The 20,386-nt window shown below is 36.4% G+C and overlaps 1 protein-coding gene and 1 non-coding gene across 6 annotated transcripts; both read right to left on the bottom strand.

Annotated features, from left to right (window-relative positions):
* Positions 1–28: 28 nt before the first annotated feature.
* On the bottom strand, positions 29–11,753 carry LOC100794677 (G-type lectin S-receptor-like serine/threonine-protein kinase At1g67520). Of its 5 annotated transcripts, XM_006597932.4 has the most exons (9): positions 10,510–11,753; positions 9,671–9,778; positions 9,373–9,575; positions 9,084–9,294; positions 7,738–7,975; positions 7,466–7,616; positions 7,368–7,389; positions 7,085–7,274; positions 29–2,873 (listed from the first exon to the last, which is right to left on the bottom strand). In XM_006597932.4, exons 1-9 carry the CDS (start codon positions 11,663–11,665, stop codon positions 2,825–2,827), a joined length of 2,328 nt encoding a protein of 775 aa, XP_006597995.1. In that variant the 5' UTR covers positions 11,666–11,753; the 3' UTR covers positions 29–2,824. The 5 variants fall into 5 exon arrangements, 4 of the variants coding, with proteins under 4 accessions (XP_006597995.1, XP_014623847.1, XP_006597993.1 ...); XM_014768361.3 differs by having other exon boundaries at positions 380–2,880; positions 7,085–7,389; XM_006597930.4 differs by having other exon boundaries at positions 390–2,873; positions 7,085–7,389.
* On the bottom strand, positions 8,387–8,609 carry MIR5371 (microRNA MIR5371). The gene has a single exon (NR_048843.1). It is a non-coding gene; the product is annotated as a microRNA MIR5371 (primary transcript).
* Positions 11,754–20,386: the final 8,633 nt, after the last annotated feature.

Raw genomic sequence — 20,386 nt, 5'->3', positions numbered from 1 at the left:
TGATTTGCAATAGAGAGGAAAATATGCTCTATAACAATGGATGCCCAAGCTATTCCAAAGAGTGCTTGGTGCGATTAAGTAAAAAATCAAATTGAAAGAGATAAAGGAAAATTGAATATGTTGAAAAAAAAAATAATGTTGTAAATTGTGCAAAATAATAATTGAAAAGTAAGATCGATTGATTTGAATTTAAGTTGAAGGTCCCTCTAGTTGTTACCGTTCGAATATATATAGATACAAGTTCATCTGCATCAATCGAGGACTACCATTGAATCGGTTACACCCCATTACCTAAGCTTACTCCTTAATTATCGGGATTCAGCTTCAATTTGCTTGGCTAAACCACAACCTCGTCAAACTTGTTTCCTTCGTGATCATCATCAGCTGATATGCCCCTTAAATGACTTGAGCTTCGTGTTGCCTAAGGCCCAATACTTCACCTTTATTGATATATAAGAATCGACACCATTCAATCAAAATGATATGACATCGGCAACCAATTAATTAATTGGACTATTTTACATCTGTTTGACTCCTTTCATCATCCAACTTATTTGCCTAGGCTACCGAATTTCTAAATTTGGTAACCGACAAAGGCCCCCCAACAATTATCAACTGATTTAATGAAGTTGATTGATTACGAACAACTTTATCTATTATTATCATTGACAGACTCAATTTAATTTCAAAATTTGAAATGGCAATAAACTCTTCCGCTGCCACACTTTTAACTTTGAAACTCTTTATCCTTCCACCGAGATTGCAATCTTATCTACTTTACACTTTTAGTTTATCTTCATCACTTTTATCCTTCTTCAAAATCAATTCTCCTTCATCTGCCTTTCCTAAAAATCCCCCCTCTGAATCTCTTGCTTTCATCTCATCTTGGTGTTTGTCGATATCAATTTTGAAGTAATCACCCCCAATGCTGCCATGGATAATGAAGATGACGTTGATGCTATCAACTTGGAGAATCTTGAGGATCTCAATCGGCTCTATAAATATTTGACCCTAGGCCCCATTCTAAAATCGAATGGTATCTTTACTCTTCAACCCTCCACCTTTTCTTAAGCAAATGGTGATGACTTTCCCAACAACTTCCTATTCTTCAATGTGAAACCTTCTTCCGATCAATGCTTAAGATTACTGCCTGTCTAAGCTCCCACCTTACGTACAAACATGGCCTCACATGGTTCCTAATTACACCTCTTGGTATGATAGGGTTTTGGCAGAAAAAGGGAATGATTGGAAGCAAAGGCGAATCTATGAAATAATTTCTTTTCCTTTGAAAGAAATTACCCCTAATTTGCCATTGTTGTTTGCATTCATGAGCTTTTAATCAACTGTCATTAATGATTCATCTTTCCTTTCGACTTGATGAGTCCCACTTTGTGGGATGTACAGTGGATGCTAAGGCTTCCTTTTTGGGAAGAAGAACTGCCATCCTTAAAGGATTCAACTAAGGAGAACCTCGACATCAATTACTCACGCTGGTATAGAAGATTTGGGGTCTTCATAAACTCCAACGTGAACAAATCGAGTGCAGCTACCAATTTTGAACATGCAGCCTTCCTTACTTACTAGTACAATAGACATTTTGTTCGTACCTCTACTAAAGCGATTGTTGGTGAATTTACCTCTATCATTTCATTCATTATGTTTGGGAAGCAAATCGCCTTAGTTCCCTATTTCTTGGCCATGCTTTATCACTCTCTTTTCGGTATGATTACCAAGCTGAACACTTGCCAAAATGTTGGTGGTGTTGGCAGCCCCTTTTGGTTCCTTCAACTCTAGATCGCCAGGTATTTCCTTGAACTCTCGGCTTCAACTGAGGAATCGATTGAGGCTGCTCAAGAAGATTCCAAAGAGGCATATTTTGTGTCATTTCTTAAATCATACCCTTTTTGTCCGCAAGGCCATAGCCGAATTTATTCAAGATCTTTTGCTGCACATTTGGCTAACTTTCGAACCAAGAGATAGGTCATCATGAATAGCCAAAGGCCCAACACTACTTTTGATCGCCAAAAGGAAACTCTAGGATGGGGAAGTTTTCTTTTGGCAAGGAACCTCTTGTATGGCATCAAGCCTTCGTCCAAAAGCAATAAGCCGACTGTCGAAGCTTATATGCCACAGTGTTTTACTCGTCAGTTCCTCCTCTATCAAAACATCCCTATGTCTTTCGCTACCTTCACCATAGCTGATTTGCAGTTTGGATGATGTTGATTTGGACACTTAAGATTGAGAGACTAAGATTGGTCAAACTTTTGTTTAGAGATTAAAAAAAAATTCAGTTACAAAATATATAATTAACTCTTTAAATGAACATCAATTCCTTCCTTTCCACATGCATGCATCATTAATGCTACAAAATAGCAAAACCACCATATTATAATAATAATAATAATAATAATAATAATAATAGTAATATAAGACTTGAAGATTCAACATGTCCAACTCAAGGGTTAAAGGATCCTTGAGTTGTAAATCTTCATGCATGGGCATCAATTTCCAAATACAACATGCAACGCCATTTACCATGTCGCACGATCACAAATCCACAAAATGAAACATTAAACCACCAGAAGAAGAAATTAATACTTAAGCATGGGCAAGGAACTCGGGATAATTGATTATACAACCTATTTGTTGGAATCAAAACAACATCAAACTAGAAAAATCAAACCCTAAGACTTCACCGGATCTTTTGGGGAGGGACCCAAACCCCAGTTATCTAGCACGTCAAAATCAATCACAAATATGTAAAATTCACCAATTTTTAATATTTCAGTCATTGGTGAAGGTCTCCTTATTGTCACCTTGCAAATTAAGAGAAATGGAGTTGGTTTCGTGCTTCTTCTCCCCATTGATGTTCACTGTCAACTCCCAAAAGAAAATAAAATGTTAGTTTCTATGATTGAGACTAAAAAGAAAGGAAAAAGAGTGAACATCACGATTTTGAAAAGTTTGAGAAAAAAAAAAAAACTAGTGCTTTGTTTGTGTATAGTTTGAGTGAATTAGAGAGAAAAAAGTGAGAGACTTCTACCTCCTTTGGCATATAATAGAGGTTTCAAATGAGAGTGAATGGGAGCAAGTAGGACAGACCTCCTCCCTTAATAATAGCTTAAGAGGAGTGTATGGCCCCGTTGTAAAAGAATTGGACAATTTTGTGAGCTCTTGAAATGCTAATAATGCATCTAATATGGCTAATCCATTTGAGAGCTCTTGAAATTTTTAAATCAATTATCAAAAACATCAAGGACGATTGAATAGTATAATTTTATAATATAGGTAATTTTAGAAATAAATTTGGTATAGATAGTGAAAACAAGATTAAGTTTTATTTATGGGGAGATAGAATTTAATTTAGGTTTAATTGCTAATTTTACCATCCCACTACTATGATTTCACAAATTTTATCACTTATTTTTTCTAGTGTATCTACCATCACGTTTTTTCAATTTTTGCACATTTATTAAATTGTTAAATATGTAACAAAGTGTTGACATATTCCTAATAAAATGATATTGTTTTGTCACTAATTTTAAAAAATGATGTCCGTTTTGCCATCGATATGATAGTAAAATGTATGAAAAATGGGTAGTAAGATTTAAGAAACATCAAGATAGTTGAATAGTAAATGTGTAATTAATTCAATAATTTATGAAGGATAGGAAATTTATAAAAGTAATCATGAAAACTAAATTCACAAAAAAATTTATCCATTTTTTCTATATTTAAACAATAACCGGTGTTGTCTATTTATTTATCATATAAACCTTGTAACTGCGACATACATGCATGTTTACCATAAACACCAATAACAAAATTGTTCCTATAAGTTCTAAGCATTTTTATAATAACGACAACAATAAGGGAAAATCTTGTCTATACATAGTTACTAAAACTAATGTAATAATTATATGATAAATATAATTATGTATGAATTATTAACTAATTAAAAGGTAAGTCTGACATAGGGGTTAATATAAACATGTATTATTCCTCATGACATAATCCAATCCTCCCCTACAACATAACTTAAAGTTTTCAAGATATTAGTTGTATTACTTGTCAAAAATAACAAACAAAATTACTGTTTAGAATTCATGGTTGTTAGAGTTAGAGTTAAGCCAAATCGATCAATTTTGCTATAACTTCTCAAAACAGTTGAAAATATTGTTTATACCTTTGTAATTACAGTCATAAAACCATAAACAAAACATTTAAACAATGCTTATAGCTTGTCTCGAAAACCGTTGCTTGATATCATATTTTAGGCGTTGTTTTTTTTTTTTTATTAATGTGGCGACAAGTGAGAAAACCATTTCCTACAAAAAAGGGTAACAATTAATTATAGTACACTTGAAAAATTGTTGCCATAAACAATTTCCTACAAAAAAATGTAACAATTAATTAAAGTACACTTGAAATATTGTTTATACCTTTGTAATTACAGTCATAAAACCATAAACAAAGCATTTAAACAATGCTTATAGCTTGTCTCGAAAACCATTGCTTGATATCATATTTTAGTAGTCATTTTTTATTAATGTGGCGACAATTGAAATTTCTAGGTGAAGATCTGGAAGACATGCAAACCATCAAGACAAAGTGAGCCTTGAAGTAAGACCTCATTGGTTACCTGTGATTTCACAACATGGTGATTAGGATGGAACTCAAAAACAACACCATTGTCTTGTGCAAATTTACTTACACTAATAAGGTTTTGGGTAATAGATGGCATATCTAAGATTTAATTTAAAGATAAAGACACTCTAGGATTACTAAGAGAAGTAAAAATGGAAGACACCTTATGGATAGACCTTGTCCGTTACCAATGTAGGTTCTATCTATACCTTTAAGGTACCTAATTGTTGAATATTCTATGATTCTCCTATAACATAAAATAAGACACCTGAATCTGGTATCCAAGTTGAAGAGGGACCAGTTCATATGTTGGAATTTGCAATTATTGTACTTAGATACTATTGAAACTGATTAGTGTATCTTGTCCTATTTTGATTGCCTCCTTGAGTGATTGCCTCCTTGAGTTCAAGTATTTGATGGTCGAAGACCATTGTTTAATTTAACCATAACCACCATAATTATTCTTACCAAACATGTTCTATTTGGATGGAGAAATTTAGAATTTTGAGAAATTTTAAATTCTAAAAATTTCAAATACTTTAATTGAAATTCTTTTATATTCAAAATTTTGTGTTTGGATAAAAAAATTAAAATTATGAGGGTGAAAAAAATGAATGAAAAAAAAGAGAAGATATGGTTGGTGTGCTGGTTATACGTGTTCCTCTACGCTCACACTCGAATATTCCAGGAGCTCAGCCAGTGTTTCTTGAAGGAAGACTGTAAGAAGAGAATTTCAATTTCTGACCTTTTAGAAGGAAATTGAAATTCCAAATTTTTAATTATTTAAAATTCTATTTTAAAATTCCAAAATTTTAAATTTTTTATATAAAAACATCTAAACAATAAATTCTAAATTACAAAAATTCAAATTCTCCGATAAATTACTTTCTTCGGTTAAAATTTTCTATTCAAACGCACTATGAAATTATTGACTCTAACTAAGGAATTGTTTAGAAAATTGTCTTGACCGAAAGCTTCATGAAGTGTGAGAGATGGATTTGGCTGATAATTTTTGTCAAATCAGTAGCACAAGGATGTTGTGTGTTTGAACTTAAGACGCACTTGACAATTGAAGTTGGAGAAATGACCTCCACAGTCACGGCCATCGCTGCCACAATGGCCACCGCCACCGCAATTGAAGCCTCCACGAGTAGAGTTATTTGAAAAGTTATCAAATTTAGGCTTGTTTGGCACAATGTATCCCTCAAAACAATATGACAAAGCGGTATTAGGATTCACCAGACCTTAAGAAAAGTTAATTGATGGTGATTCCATGGCAGAATTTCTGCAGTTGCGACTTATGGACACGTAGAAGTGTTTCAATCTCTTCAATATGGAGAGGTTCTAACTTACTCTGTATCACCAAAATTACAGAGCTATACTCATCCGCTAAACCTTCTAGGATAACACCGATGTGTCGATGAAGTGCGATTGGCTCTCCAACAGAGGCGAGAGCATCAGTGAGTGCTTTGACATGAAGAAGAAATTCATGCATCGATTTTAGATCGAGAGAAGTAGCTGGCAACTCCGTTCACAATTTTCCAGCTTTGGGGTGTGTTTGTTTGTGAAATTATTCATGTATTTTCTCCCCCACTTGGTAAGAATGCACACGCTTCCCAGAACTCTAGAGAGAATCAATGAGGTTAACGTCGATTGGAGCCAAGTCAAGAGGACTTGATCTTGTTGCTCCCAAATGGAATACGTAGGAATGGTAGGATTTTTATGACCGCGGCATGATTTTCCTCCGTCAGAAACCTTGCTGGAATTGAAGGATTCATCACAAACCAATGAAGTCAACAAGGCTTAATCATTGGCTCAACTTGTTGACCATGACAAGAAGTTAGCATCATCTAACTTTTCATAGATCGGATGAAAAGATTGGGGAGCGGAAGAGGAGGGAACATAATTGATTGTTGCCTCCATTGATGACCGAACTAGGCTCTAGATGCCTTCTTAATGTTTCTAAACATGGTAATGAGAGAAAAAAAGATAGTGAAGATTAAAGGGGAAATGGTGAAATTAACTCAAGTGAATTGTAGAAGATAGTATTTATAGACAAATCTGTTAGAGAATAACAGTTGTCACATAACTGTCTAGCTTAGCTAATCAGAGTCTGCAGTTTAATAACTGTAGCTCTTTGCATGTTTGTTTATTACTCTAATAGTCATGGATAAAAAAATAATGTTTTGAAGTACTCTTTCGATTCAAAGCTAATAGTAATCGATATTATCATTACTAATTAAGACTGCATAAGATATCAGAGGCTCTATATATAGACCAACAAAACCCAAACAAAATAAGGACAGATTCATGTCAATAGGATATGTAAATAAAACATCTCATATATAGTATAACTAAAAGAAACTATCTTACAATTCAAATAACACAATAAGTTTAATATAAAATGTTTATTATTATTATTCAATAAGTTATTCACCTTGATTCTATTTCTCTGGAAGTGGTTATTGCTTTCGTTGAATCCGTACAAAACTCTGTAGAAGATATTATCCCATCAAAGGTCTCGCTTCCAAAATAGAATGCTGGTCTTTGAGGTAAGGTAATTGGATTCTTGTTTGATAACATTGATATGATTTGTGACATTAAGGGTCGATTATTTGCATTTTGTTCTACACATAAGAGACCAATATGAATACATCTTTGCACTTCATCAAGATCAGGTGACTCAGTTAGAGATGGATCAATTAATTTTAGACATGCACCTTCATTCCATAACTCCCATGCCTGGTAGTATTTTTGTCAAATTAGTCACATGTAATAGTAATTGGAAAAGGAACTTAGTGAAGCCAATTTTACTTACATGTCCTATTAGATTTAGAAAGCGGTCACCATCGTAGAAGCTAGTGTTTCTTCTTCCACTAACAATTTCAAGTAGTAAGACTCCAAAGCTATACACATCAGACTTTACAGAGAAAACTCCTTCCATGGCATATTCAGGAGACATGTAACCACTGTAAAAAGAAAAAAAATAAACAATTCAAAGAAAAATTATTTCACAGTCTAATTAACAAAATAAATTTATATACATATTTATCAACAATCCATGAAACAAAGAGATATTTAGAAGCTCACTAGGTGCCAACAATCCTACTAGTGTTAGTTGTGGATTCTTGTCGTGTAAACATTCTTGCTAATCCAAAATCAGAAATTTTGGGGTTCATATTCTCATCAAGAAGTATATTACTAGCTTTTAAGTCTCTGTGAATGACTTTCAGTCTTGAGTACTTGTGAAGATAGAGTAATCCTTGAGAAATTCCTTCTATTATGTTGAAACGCTTCTTCCAGTCTAGTAGCTTGCTTCTAGTACCATCTTCTCAATGGAAACAAAACAATATATTAGAATATGTATATACTATACAAGGGTTACAAACCAAAAATACTTTTCGTCATTAGTATGTTAGATGAGTTATACAAAGCATGGCATTTATGTAGTTATGTTCAAAATAGGAAAATGTTATGAAGGGAATAATGGCTCAACAAGATACTGCACACATAGGCACGAATGAGAGGCCCAAAAGAAGGATCTTCCCACCAAAGCATCTAGAAGATTTTGTCTAACCAATTCTGTTAGAGGAGTGCTGAGTTGGCAATGCAGTAGTAGCTGAGTTAGATTATTTTCATTCCTGCATCTGTATTTCAGCATCTTTGTATGCTGCCTATATATAATTAATATGTACTGAGCAGAAGCAAGAAATATAATCTCTTTTCTCACCTTGTTATTGGGAGGTCCCTAGTCCTCAAATTCTAGAAATTAGTCACTGAGATCCTAACATCTTTGCAGCGATGAGGTTGAGTTGATTGGAGGTAAGTTTCGCGATGGCCTCTTCGATGCAGTCCATATTAGGCTTGGAACGAGTAGACTCAACCATGGATCTCAATGAAAGAACCAAAGAGGTTAGGATCTGAGTGACTAATTCCTAGAATTCGAGGACTAGGGGCCTCCCAAGAACAAGGTGAGAAAAGAGATTATATTTCTTGTTTGCTTCTGCTCAGTACATATTAAGTATATATAGACAACATGCAAAGATGTTGTAATACAGATGCAGGAATGAAAATAACAAACAACAAATAACAGAATGATAAATGACAGACGAATGGCAGACAAGCATATTCCTTCAATCTAACCCAGCCACTACTGCAGTGCCAACTCAGCACTCCTCTATCAGAATTGGTTAGACAAAATCTTCTAGATGCTTTGGTAGGATGATCCTTCTTTTGGGCCTCTCATTCATGCCATGCCTATGCTTGTAGTATCTTGTTGAGCCATTATTCCCTTCCTAACAGTAAGCATAAGTCAATATATCATCCATAAACACAATTTTCCAGCACAAAGTCTTTGGTTGTTACATAATAATAAAAAAGATTTTTTTGTCTTCTAAAACATCACCTAATTAAATCAACTTTAAAATATTCCTTACCAAATAAATAGAAATCCAAGCTTTTGTTATGCATATACTCGTAAATTAGAATCCTCTCTTCGCCGTGAATGCAGTATCCAAGTAGTTGTACAAGATTCATGTGCTGAAGCTCACCTATAAGCATTAGTTCATTTTTGAATTCCGCAGTTCCTTGTGAAGATGTTTTAGAAAGTCTTTTTATGGCAACTTCTTGCCCATTTGGTTGGATTCCCTAAAATATCAACAAAAAAGACTGTCATTGAAAAGAAACTTGTAACTATATATTACAAAGTTAATGGTTTCATGCCACCTTATAAACAGGTCCAAATCCTCCTTGTCCTAACTTGTTTTCAGTTGAAAAATCATTGGATGCTAACAGAACTGATGTGTAGCTAAATACTTTTAGATCTTGTCTCTTCTTGAACTCATCTTCAGGATCTCTGGCATCGTAGAATCTATTTGAAGTTGCTAAATCTTCCATCTTATTAATTTCCATTTCTTTTCTGTTTTTATCTGTTTAGATGAAATTATGAGTGACAAAGATTAAGAATCAAGGGCTTATGCTCAGAAAAGTATGTAACATTGTTCATTGCAAATATATAGCTAACCTTCAAACCGAAGTTTTCTTTTCTTTAAGGCCAGATACAGAATGAAAGCACATATTGAAAATAGAGCAGCTACTATTAGAATACTTATCCATATCCACTTTTTTGTACCTGCATGCACCATTAAATCAGATTCCATATATATCGCTTATTATATTATATATTTAACTGAAGTTGAATATTAAAAACGTACTTTTGGTGTTACTATAAAAAAAGTTATAAAATAAATTAAGGTTTACTTTTCTTTTTAATCTCAATACAAAATAACTTCACAATAATGATAGCAATTTACATGTTATTTTTAAAAAATCATACGAAAATCTTAGTGATGCAAGTATTAGTGACAAAAATTATCAATAGTGACGAAAATTGTCAGTAATGCTTTAATTCTTGTAGCGAATCTTTATAGTTTGGAATAACTTTTCATTTTAGTTTTTATATTAAAATATCTTATTTTGATTCATATAGTTACAATTTTTAATCCCTTTAATGTTTGTTGCCTAAAATTGTCTAATGCGCGTCATTACATCTAGATACTTTGTAATAATTACAAAACTGAACCTTTCTAAATTTTATGGCAGTCTTTCACAGTCAATTTTAGTTTTGTATTAGTTAAGGTTCGGATGTAACTGTATTAAGAGATTTTAGACAGTGAAAACAAAGAGGATTGAAAAATTACAACTACGGAATCAATATAAGATGTTTTAAACTGTAGAGACTAAAATGAAGAGTTGGTGTAATTATAGGATCAAAAGAATAATGAAACCATAAATTAAAATGGGAAATAGGAAGTTGTGAAATTATAGTAGACTTACTTTCTTTTCCTGAATTAGTAGACTTACCTTTGTGATGGGTGTTCTTTACCAATATGTAAAATTTTTCGCCCCCACTTGCAAAATCAGCACCTTCTGTTAAATTTAAATACACGAATATACAGCCAGTTCCATCATCGTAATAATCTGTGAATCCATCACAACTACAATTTTTCCAGCAAGTATCCCGGCAATCACTCGGGCTATAACTCGAATTAGCCAGAAAATTTTTCAGGTTTAAATTGAGGTAAACTTCTTTGAGTTCAAATGCATCACCAGGATTTCTGCAGAAGGGTATGTCCTCCCATTTTTGGCACCCTCCATCTGTGTTGTACCCATAACACATATCAGCCCTTGCAACATTGTCATCTCCATTCCTATTAATCAACTGCCCAGTTTTTAATAGCTCCCATCTTGTTAACTCTTCATTCAAAGTTGTAATTGTGAAGTAGCTTTCGTCGTCGTTTGAGACAATCATGTAATGCGTGTTGTGCATGAATCCTATGTTTTTTCCGAGTTCTCCACTTGTCCAACACAATTGTCCTCGTTGCTTGATGAGTAATTCTCTTCTTCTGGGTTCCCATTCAAGCCTGAATGCCCCAAGAGCTGGGTTAGCATAACCCATTGACGAAACTAGAGACCAATTGCGACCAGTTTTGTGATTGACTCCTAACTTCATCCCAGGGAGCAACTTATCAGTAGGATAATCAAAACTTTGCCACAACACAGTACTCTCAGTCCCACCGGGTTGAAGGCGTTGCAACACAAAATTGCTCGTGTTCATCAACGTGGCCACAGTGTTGTTCGACGGCTGCGTTGAAGAGTAAAGGATGATAGGTTCCATGTCTTTGGATTCTATTTTCAGTACTCCAGAGTGGCTCAGCGACAGAACTGCGGAATCCATGTCAAGTGGTTGGTTTCTATTACCAATCCACATGTTCCAGTCACCTTTTCCTTTGGCGTATATCCGCAAATAAGTGCTGTTATGAGCAGAACTAAATTGGGAAAAACCCAAGCAATATTTATCGTTTTCAGAACACAGTTCGGTTGTGGAATTCAGAGTATCACCGGGCCTCAAACTGTGATATGCAGCAATAACGTGGATACGAGTACTCCACCACAACCACAACCACAAGCATGTTAAAACAAGCAAGAAATGAGATTCCCCCAGTTTATAACACACCATCTTCAATGTGGAATGATAGTCTACCAGTTAGGAATAGCGTGCTGTGCACATTAGCTTTATAGAATAAAATTTAGTTAAAAATTATTCATACCATTGCTTCTTAAAATACATTATTAAGGCATATATAAATATATAGGATCATTATGCATAATAAAGTTTTCGTCAGAATATTTAATTTAAGAGGATATCTAAGACTGAAATTTAAAAATTCAATTCTCCATTTTTCTTTTGTTAAAATTTCAATTTATATGAGTATGATTGTTTTTGTTTTTTTTGGTTGGGATTTTTTATGTGGTTTGAATCTGTGAGGAAGAGAAGGATTGAGTGGAGTATGTTTATGGGTTACAGAAATGGGTTAAAGAATGAGAAAAGAGAAAAAAAAATTGTTTATCATAAAAAGTTAACTTAATAGTCCTATTTAATAGTTCATAAACAAAATAAGTGTGTCAAATTAGCAATTTACTTGGTCAACGTTCGTAAACTAATGGTCAACAGAAGTCATTAGATGCAAGGAGCAAAATCATCAATTTTTTAAATTAAGAAAACTAAATATCTCAATTAAATTCTAAGAAAATTAAAATCATTAATTCATCAAGCTAGGAGATCAAAATTACATTTTAACCTTTAAATTTTACCTTGTTCATCTTGTATCAAATTTTCTACATGGACATACAAAAATCATAAAAACATGCTATCAATCTAAACGGACAATACCTTTTTTTTTTACTTCGTGGCATTTATCTCTATATATATTTGGTTGATATTTTTTTAACCTTCGTAGGGATATGCTGATGTATCATTCAACTGACGCAAGGTATCAGCGGGAGTCTCCTTTAATTTAATTTCTTTTGATTTAAATAACTTTATCGTTGTAATTTTCTTGTGTGCTTGCTTTAGAATTCTTAGACCGGAAGATAATCGAATGGAAGAGAATTGAAGTAAAAGTGTGGGATGCACACATATTTTTGAAATTTTTTTCTCACTTATTTTTTCACAATTAAATTCACCCTCAATTTTGATTTAAAGATTTTAATGGACGATATCAGTTTCATTTTTCCTCTTTGATGTGATTGATGCACTTAATTTTCATCCAATTAATGTTTTAAGGGTTAAGAAGACTTGGAATTAAACAATTGTACCTGTGTTTAAATACCAAAAGAAAGTCTTTAACCACTCAAAACCAATAGATATTTTGAGAAAGATATAGAGAAAAGGGAAAAATATTAGTATGATAAAAGATAAGATGTGAATTGATGGAGTCTTTGATATTTAGGGATATTGAAATATAAGAGCTTTTAAATAAATTTGCTTACACATGTTTTGTTTTCAGAATCATATCACATGTAGTCAAGTCAACCATTAAGTTAACGTTGATGTGACCATGGTTAAGAGTCTTAACCAAGACAAAGACTTACTGCGTATGGGTTTCTCTCTATTGGTGGAGTTGGTAATGGGAGCTTGTGTTTTGGGGTAGAAATTCTGTGTCCTCAACCTTACATGGATGATCACAATTTGATTTCTTCAATCAAGTTTTGGGGATAATAACTTTTGCCAATTAGAGAGTTGTCAACATTTCCAACGTGTATGGAGATCATTAATTTTTCTGTTTTCTAGCTTGCTTTGCGGGGTAGAAAAATATGTAACTTGTTTTGCGGGGTAGAAAATTAAGCCTGGTGATTCACACGTAAGAGAGGAAAATGAAATTAGTGGGAAGGCTTCAAGTTGTTGGTCTTTATTTCTAGAAATATATCTCTTAAAACTATTATATTGTTATGAATATGGTCCATACGCTTTGATTTCAATTAAAGTTGTAAGAATTGTTGGAGATAAATATGTATGTCTAAGATTCAATCCATCATATTATCAATTTTAGTAAATAATTATTCTTTATTTTAGGCAAAATTGTATTTTGTGTCCTCCATTTTATCTCCAATTTCAGATTTTGTCCCTCGGTAAAATTATTCACGAATTTTGTCCTCGTATATTAATCAAATTATGCAATATTGGTCCTCCAGTCCACAATTGGACATTGACTGTTACAAAGGAATATTGACTGCCACATGTCACGTTATTATTGAATGATAATTAACACGTGTCATATTTTGATTGAATGTCAACTCCATGGAAGATGAAATGCATTGTTGTTTTCATTGACCAATCAGAGCATAACACGTGGCGGTCAACATTACTTTGTAACAATCAACGTTCAATTGTTGGCTGGGGGACCAACATTGCGTGATTTGATTAAATACGAGGACAAAATTCGTGAATAATTTTACGAGGGGACAAAATCCAAAATTGGAGATAAAATGGGGGATCAAATTTACAATTTTGCCTTTATTTTATTATTATATGTATTGTTTTATTAAATTGTTAATTTGACAAGTCCTTGATTAGAATTAGAGGCCTATTATCATGATAGAGATTAAAATAATGAGAAACAATATAAATTGTTCTTGATCGTAAGATCATTGCGTATAAGACATCAATTATCCAGATAGATCAATATATATCTAATGGTCTTATGTATAAAGATTAATAGATTTCAGTTATTAAATTGCATATATAGATAATTGTCGCAACCTACCCTTCGGCGGGAGGGCGACGCGTGGCTCGCGGGATGCGTGTTCCACGAAAGGAATACGCGCGGAGTCGCCACCAACGTTTATTTGAGGAAAACGTCGGAAAAACCGGAAAAGACGCGATCTACGAACTTTTAAGTGAAAGGTTCGGGAGTTGTATTTACGCACAGGGAAGGTATTAGCACCCCACACGTCCGTCCCAAGGGACGACAACCTTTAATCGAATATGCAAACATGACTTTGATTTTTACGTTCCCTTTTATGTCTTTATATCCTTTATACCCTTTTTATATTTTTCTCTTTTTTGTGGTCGACAAGGGTGTTTCCCTTTGCTCCTACGTATTCCTCAATTTGTGATGAGGAAATCAGACCTACGTAGTTCTTTCTTATCAAGTGATTCTTTTTTACTTAAGTGGTGATCATTTTAAGGCGTTTGACCTTAAAAATGATCCATTTTTACTTAGCGAGAAATTGAAATGACAAACTTCAAAAGCCTATTTTTATGGACGAGCTTGACTAGGCGAGTTGATTTTAGCCTTAGTTTCACTTTAGTTATTAATCAATTTGATTAAGAATGAGAAATCCCAAAGAGAAAAACGTCCGATTGATTTTCCGCTTTATTTTACTAAAAGATGTTTTTTGATTATTATATTATTTTTTTACCTCTTTTTGATTTCCAACGTGGTTACGGCACGACCGAACGGTCGGAATTCATTTTAACCGAAGTTAACGGATAATACAATTCAAACGTTCGGTGGAAATTGATTTTATTTTTAAGTTAAGCGAGAAATGACTTAAGTAAAATGACTTAAGCACGTCAACAGGGGGTATAAAAAGTAAACAAAACGAGAATAAAAATGCACGAAACACAATGTGGACCACCATGGGTGCATAGAATGAATCGAAAAGCTTGGTTCGAGGTACTTACCCGTTGAAGATCGAAGAACGATGAAGAACGTCGAAGAACGGTTGAAACCTTTGCGAAATTCCTCACGGAAAACGTTACGGAAACGTTTCGGAAGCGCCTCGGCTTAGATTTTCTTCACGGAAACAATTTTTCCAAGCAAATTCGAAAGAGAGAGAAGTGCCAAGGGGGCTGAACCCTTTTCTTCTTCACTTCCTCCCCTATTTATAGCAAAATAGGGGAGGTGGTTGCCGCCCAGCTCGCCCAGGCGAGCCAGGTTGCTTCCTCCAGAAGCAACAACCTTCTGGAGGAATATTTGGAGGGCCCAAGTGGGCCTGGGTGCTATTTGCACCCCCATTTTTACTAAGTACACCCCCCTCTGTTTTTTTGGTGATTCTTTTTTCGTAAAGTTACGGAAACTTACGAATTTCGTAACGATACTTGTTTTCTTTCCGTAATGTTACGGAACCTTGCGGATTACATAATCATCCCCTTTTTGACTTACGGAATGTTATGGAACCTCACTTAATTATGCAACGATGCTTCCATTTGATTTCTGGTGTGTCACGGAAACTTACGGATTGTGCATCAATATATTTTTGGTTTTTCGGCATGTCCTGGAATTTCACAAATTGCCTAACGATGGATGCCAAGCACCTCACAAGGACCAAAGAAAGGTCGCATGTCATCAAGCAAAGGTCCCCGGACGAAATTAGGGTATGACAGTTGCCCCTCTTTACTTGTCTTTTATTGGAGATAAAAGGAAAGTAAAGATAAGACACTAATTTCGTTCCTCTCGATTTGACGAGAGTCGCGGGTGACCATAAAATCTCCACATGCAAATGACTTGTTGTTCCCAGAATTTTCACAAACTGCCTAATGATGGGTGCCAAGAACCTCACAAGGACCAAAGAATGGTCGCATGTCATCAAGCAAAGGTCCCCGGACGAAAATTAGGGTATGACACTAATTTCGCTCCTCTCGGTTGACGAGAGTCGCGGGTGACCATGACTTGTCGTTCCTAGAATTTCACAAGTTGCCTAATGATGGATGCCAAGCACCTCACAAGGACCAAAGAATGGTCGCATGTCATCAAGCAAAGGTCCCCGGACGAAAATTAGGGTATGACACTAATTTCGCTCCTCTCGGTTGACGAGAGTCGCGGGCGACCATGAAATTTCCACATGTAAATGACTTGTTGTTCCCAGAATTTTCACAAACTGCCTAATGATGGGTGCCAAGCACCTCACAAGGACCAAAGAATGGTCGCATGTCATCAAGCAAAGGTCCCCGGACGAAAATTAGGGTATGACACTAATTTCGCTCCTCTCGGTTGACGAGAGTCGCAGGTGACCATGACTTGTCGTTCCTAGAATTTCACAAATTGCCTAATGATGGATGCCAAGCACCTCACAAGGACCAAAGAATGGTCGCATGTCATCAAGCAAAGGTCCCCGGACGAAAATTAGGGTATGACACTAATTTCGCTCCTCTCGGTTGACGAGAGTCGCGGGCGACCATGAAATTTCCACATGTAAATGACTTGTTGTTCCCGGAGGAACAAAAGGTGCAGAAGACTATGTCAGCCTCTGCATGCTATCAAGCGTTCTGTCTTACAGATAGCAAAAGAATGTTTATACGGATAACCACTTGGGTATTTCCGCGTATCATCGGGCCCGCCGCCTCTGGATGACACAAGGGTGCGGATAACCGTAAGGTATCTCCGCGTATCATCGGGCCCGCCGCCTCTGGATGACAAAAGGGTGCGGATAACCGTAAGGTATCTCTGCGTATCATCGGGCCCGCCGCCTCTGGATGATACAAGGGTGCAGAATGACCAAACTTGGTCTCTGCTTGTCATCGGGCCCGCCGCCTCTGGATGACAAAAGGGTGCGGATAACCGTAAGGTATCTCTGCGTATCATCGGGCCCGCCGCCTCTGGATGATACAAGGGTGCAGAATGACCAAACTTGGTCTCTGCTTGTCATCGGGCCCGCCGCCTCTGGATGACAAAAGGGTGCGGATAACCGTAAGGTATCTCCGCGTATCATCGGGCCCGCCGCCTCTGGATGATACAAGGGTGCAGAATGACCAAACTTGGTCTCTGCTTGTCATCGGGCCCGCCGCCTCTGGATGACAAAAGGGTGCGGATAACCGTAAGGTATCTCCGCGTATCATCGGGCCCGCCGCCTCTGGATGATACAAGGGTGCACGTCACATGACCTCAGGGTCAGTATGACAAAGATTATGGGGCGGCCGACAAAAGCAAGGCTCTTGCTCCTACGTATCCTCCAATGAGGAACTCAGACCTACGTAGTTCTAGATAACTTGTGAGACTTGAAAAGCTCCATCGGAAAATGCGGACATCTCCGGAAAGGGCGCAGATGACCACATTGGCCTCTGCTCGTCAATCACACTTGGGGTCACTGAATGACGAGGTGCAGATAACCGTAAGGTGTCTCCGCGGGCTACCAGCTCTTGGGTCATGGCAACAAAAGGCGGTGTGGTCGACAAAAGCGAGGCTCTTGCTCCTACGTATCCTCCAATGAGGAACTCAGACATACGTAGTTCTGGATAACTTGTGAGACTTGAAAAAGTCTCGGTGTTTTCTCCACTAAAATGCTAACATGCTTTAGTAAAGAGACAAATATTCCAACTGATTAGAGCAGCATATGCTTTTTTGAGTGAAAAACAATGCGTCTACCGGGGAAGGAGAGTATGCTGATGAAATTTTCTCATAACCATAAATGAGACTTTGGATGTTTAGCATTTCGTTTCTAAATGACCATTTAGAGGAAACACTGGGTTCGACAAAAATAGAAGAAATCCACTCAAAGTGTATCAATCTCGCACAGGTAAGTGTTTCATCCTAATTCCGAACCATAGATATGTCATGACTTGACTTTGCAAATTATTTCCTATCAAATAAAAAATTACATGCGTGACCATGGATCAAATAGGACTTCCCTTGGGAATGGGTTCTTTTGGTGGTTTCTTCTTTCGGCTTTTGTGTGTTTTTGGCTTTTGATTTTTCTGGCTTTTTCTTTTTCTGTTGTTTTTTTTTTTTTTTGTTTAGTGCGGGGCGAGAAAAAAAGTCGCTAGCGCACGGGATTTTGGTTGGTAATCAAAGGGAGAAGACTATTTTAGGTCGTGGTTCCCTTTCCTTCTTTTTTCGTTCATTTGGTGACAATTCTGTATTGTTCAGATATTATCCGGTCCAAAGACCTCTCTGCATATTTCTTCTGTTTTTCCTTTGATCCCCGATCAGGGGCTTTCTTTCCTTCTTCTTCTTCTTCTTCTTCTTCTTTTTTTTTTTACTTTCTCCCATTCTTTGATTGGGAATTTTCTTTCTTTTCTTTTTGCTTTCTCCCACTCTTTGATTGGGAATTTCCTTTCTTTTCTTTTTTCGCTTTCTCTTTGATTGGAAATTTTCCTTCTTTCCTTTTTTGCTTCCGAGGGTAAGGATTGACATTCTCACCCTAGGTCAAGGTTTATGGTGAGTCAGGATTTTGGCTCAAGGTTTGTAGAATGGCTAGACATGATACATGTCGGGGTTTGGTTTGGTTCAAGGATAAAAGGGATGTCCCACATTATTTCCATGACACAAATGCAAAAATGATGATTTAGAAACTTTATGCAAAACTGGTCATGCATGCACCTATGCGGACACTCAAGTGTCAAATTTTTATGGTCATGTGATGCTAGGGCTCAGGATTCATTTCCTCTATTTTAAATCAACCCAATGTTTCCAAAATATGTTCTTTTATCAATTTGTGCATTCATCCGAGTCCATTTCGGGCGTCCGGGGAAATTTCACAGCATTCACCCTTCAGGTGTAGACACATTTTTTCAAAAACTAGTTATGATCAATGAATTTTTTTTCAAAGAAAAGTTGGAAGTCTTCTCTTTTCAAAAGCATGTTGGTTTTTCAGCTTGACAACTTATTTTTTCTTTTTTCTCCTTCTTTTTTTTTATCATTATCATTTGTTTATTTCTTTTTCTTGTTTGTTTTTTTTTTTTTTTTCATGAGGTATTTTGCTACCTAAACATGTGTATATTTTTGTGAGGTATTTTTGCTATATACATGCATATCCAAGGTATCTTGCTACCTAAACATACATATATATGTTTTGTAAGGTATTTTTGCTGTATACATGCATATCCAAGGTATCTTTCTACCTAAACATACATATATATATTTTGTGAAGTATTTTTTGTTTACATACATGCATATCTAAGGTATCTTTCTACCTAAACATACATATATATATTTTGTGAAGTGTTTTTTTTGTTTACATACATTCATATCTAAGGTATTTTCACTACCTAAACATACATATATATATTTTGTGAGGTATGACTACCTTCCGAGCTTGCGCTTGTTTTATTTAAATTCCCAGGATCATGAGCAACTAGGTGCGTCCTACTATAAAAAGTGATCAAATAACAAGCATAGATTCAAAAGGTACTAGGTTGCCTCCTAGTAGCGCTTCTTTAACGTCTTGAGCTGGACGCCTTATGACTTGTCAGTCACTGACCTAGTACTTTGCTTACCTTTGGCTTTGGACTTGGTCGCCTATTGGTCGGCCATGTGGTGTAGGCAATACTCAAACCTTTTTGTGGATGAGTAGAGGTGAACTCTAGAGGTGATGGCGGTGCGTCTATTGCCCGCTACCGGCCATCCCAATGCTGCTGTGGTGTTTCGCCCTGCGCCTTCCTGGGGACGCAGTACTTCTTGATGAAAGCTCGATTGGTAGGGGGGGCCTGATGACCTTGTTGGGGCGACGGGCACTCCGTAGAACTGACAGAGGCCCGTAATCAGAACTGGAAACCCCAGGACCCTTCTTTGGGTCCACCGGGTGCCTTGCGGGCACGATCCCTGCAAACCATAGATGACATCAAAAATCAGTTGGGGGAGGTGCATACTTACCTATGTCATGATGGCATGAGCTTGCTGGGGGACGGGCGCCCTATAGGGCCGACAGGGGCCCGTAACCAGAGCTGGAAACCCCAGGGCCCTGTTGGACTTCTTCAGGTCCACTGGGTGTCTTTGTGGGTGCGATCCCTGCAAACAATAGATGACATTAGAAATCAGTTTGAACCATATGCATACTTACCTATGTCGGGATGGCATGACCTTGCTGGAGGGGGTACGGGCACCCTATAGGACCGACAGAGGCCCGTAACCAGAGCTGGAAACCCCAGGGCCCTGTTGGACTTCTTCAGGTCCACTGG

The sequence above is a fragment of the Glycine max genome, chromosome 15, assembly GCF_000004515.6.
Source record: "Glycine max cultivar Williams 82 chromosome 15, Glycine_max_v4.0, whole genome shotgun sequence".
In the NCBI taxonomy this organism is placed as follows: domain Eukaryota; kingdom Viridiplantae; phylum Streptophyta; class Magnoliopsida; order Fabales; family Fabaceae; genus Glycine; species Glycine max.
This window is presented reverse-complemented; position numbering and strand designations above follow the sequence as displayed.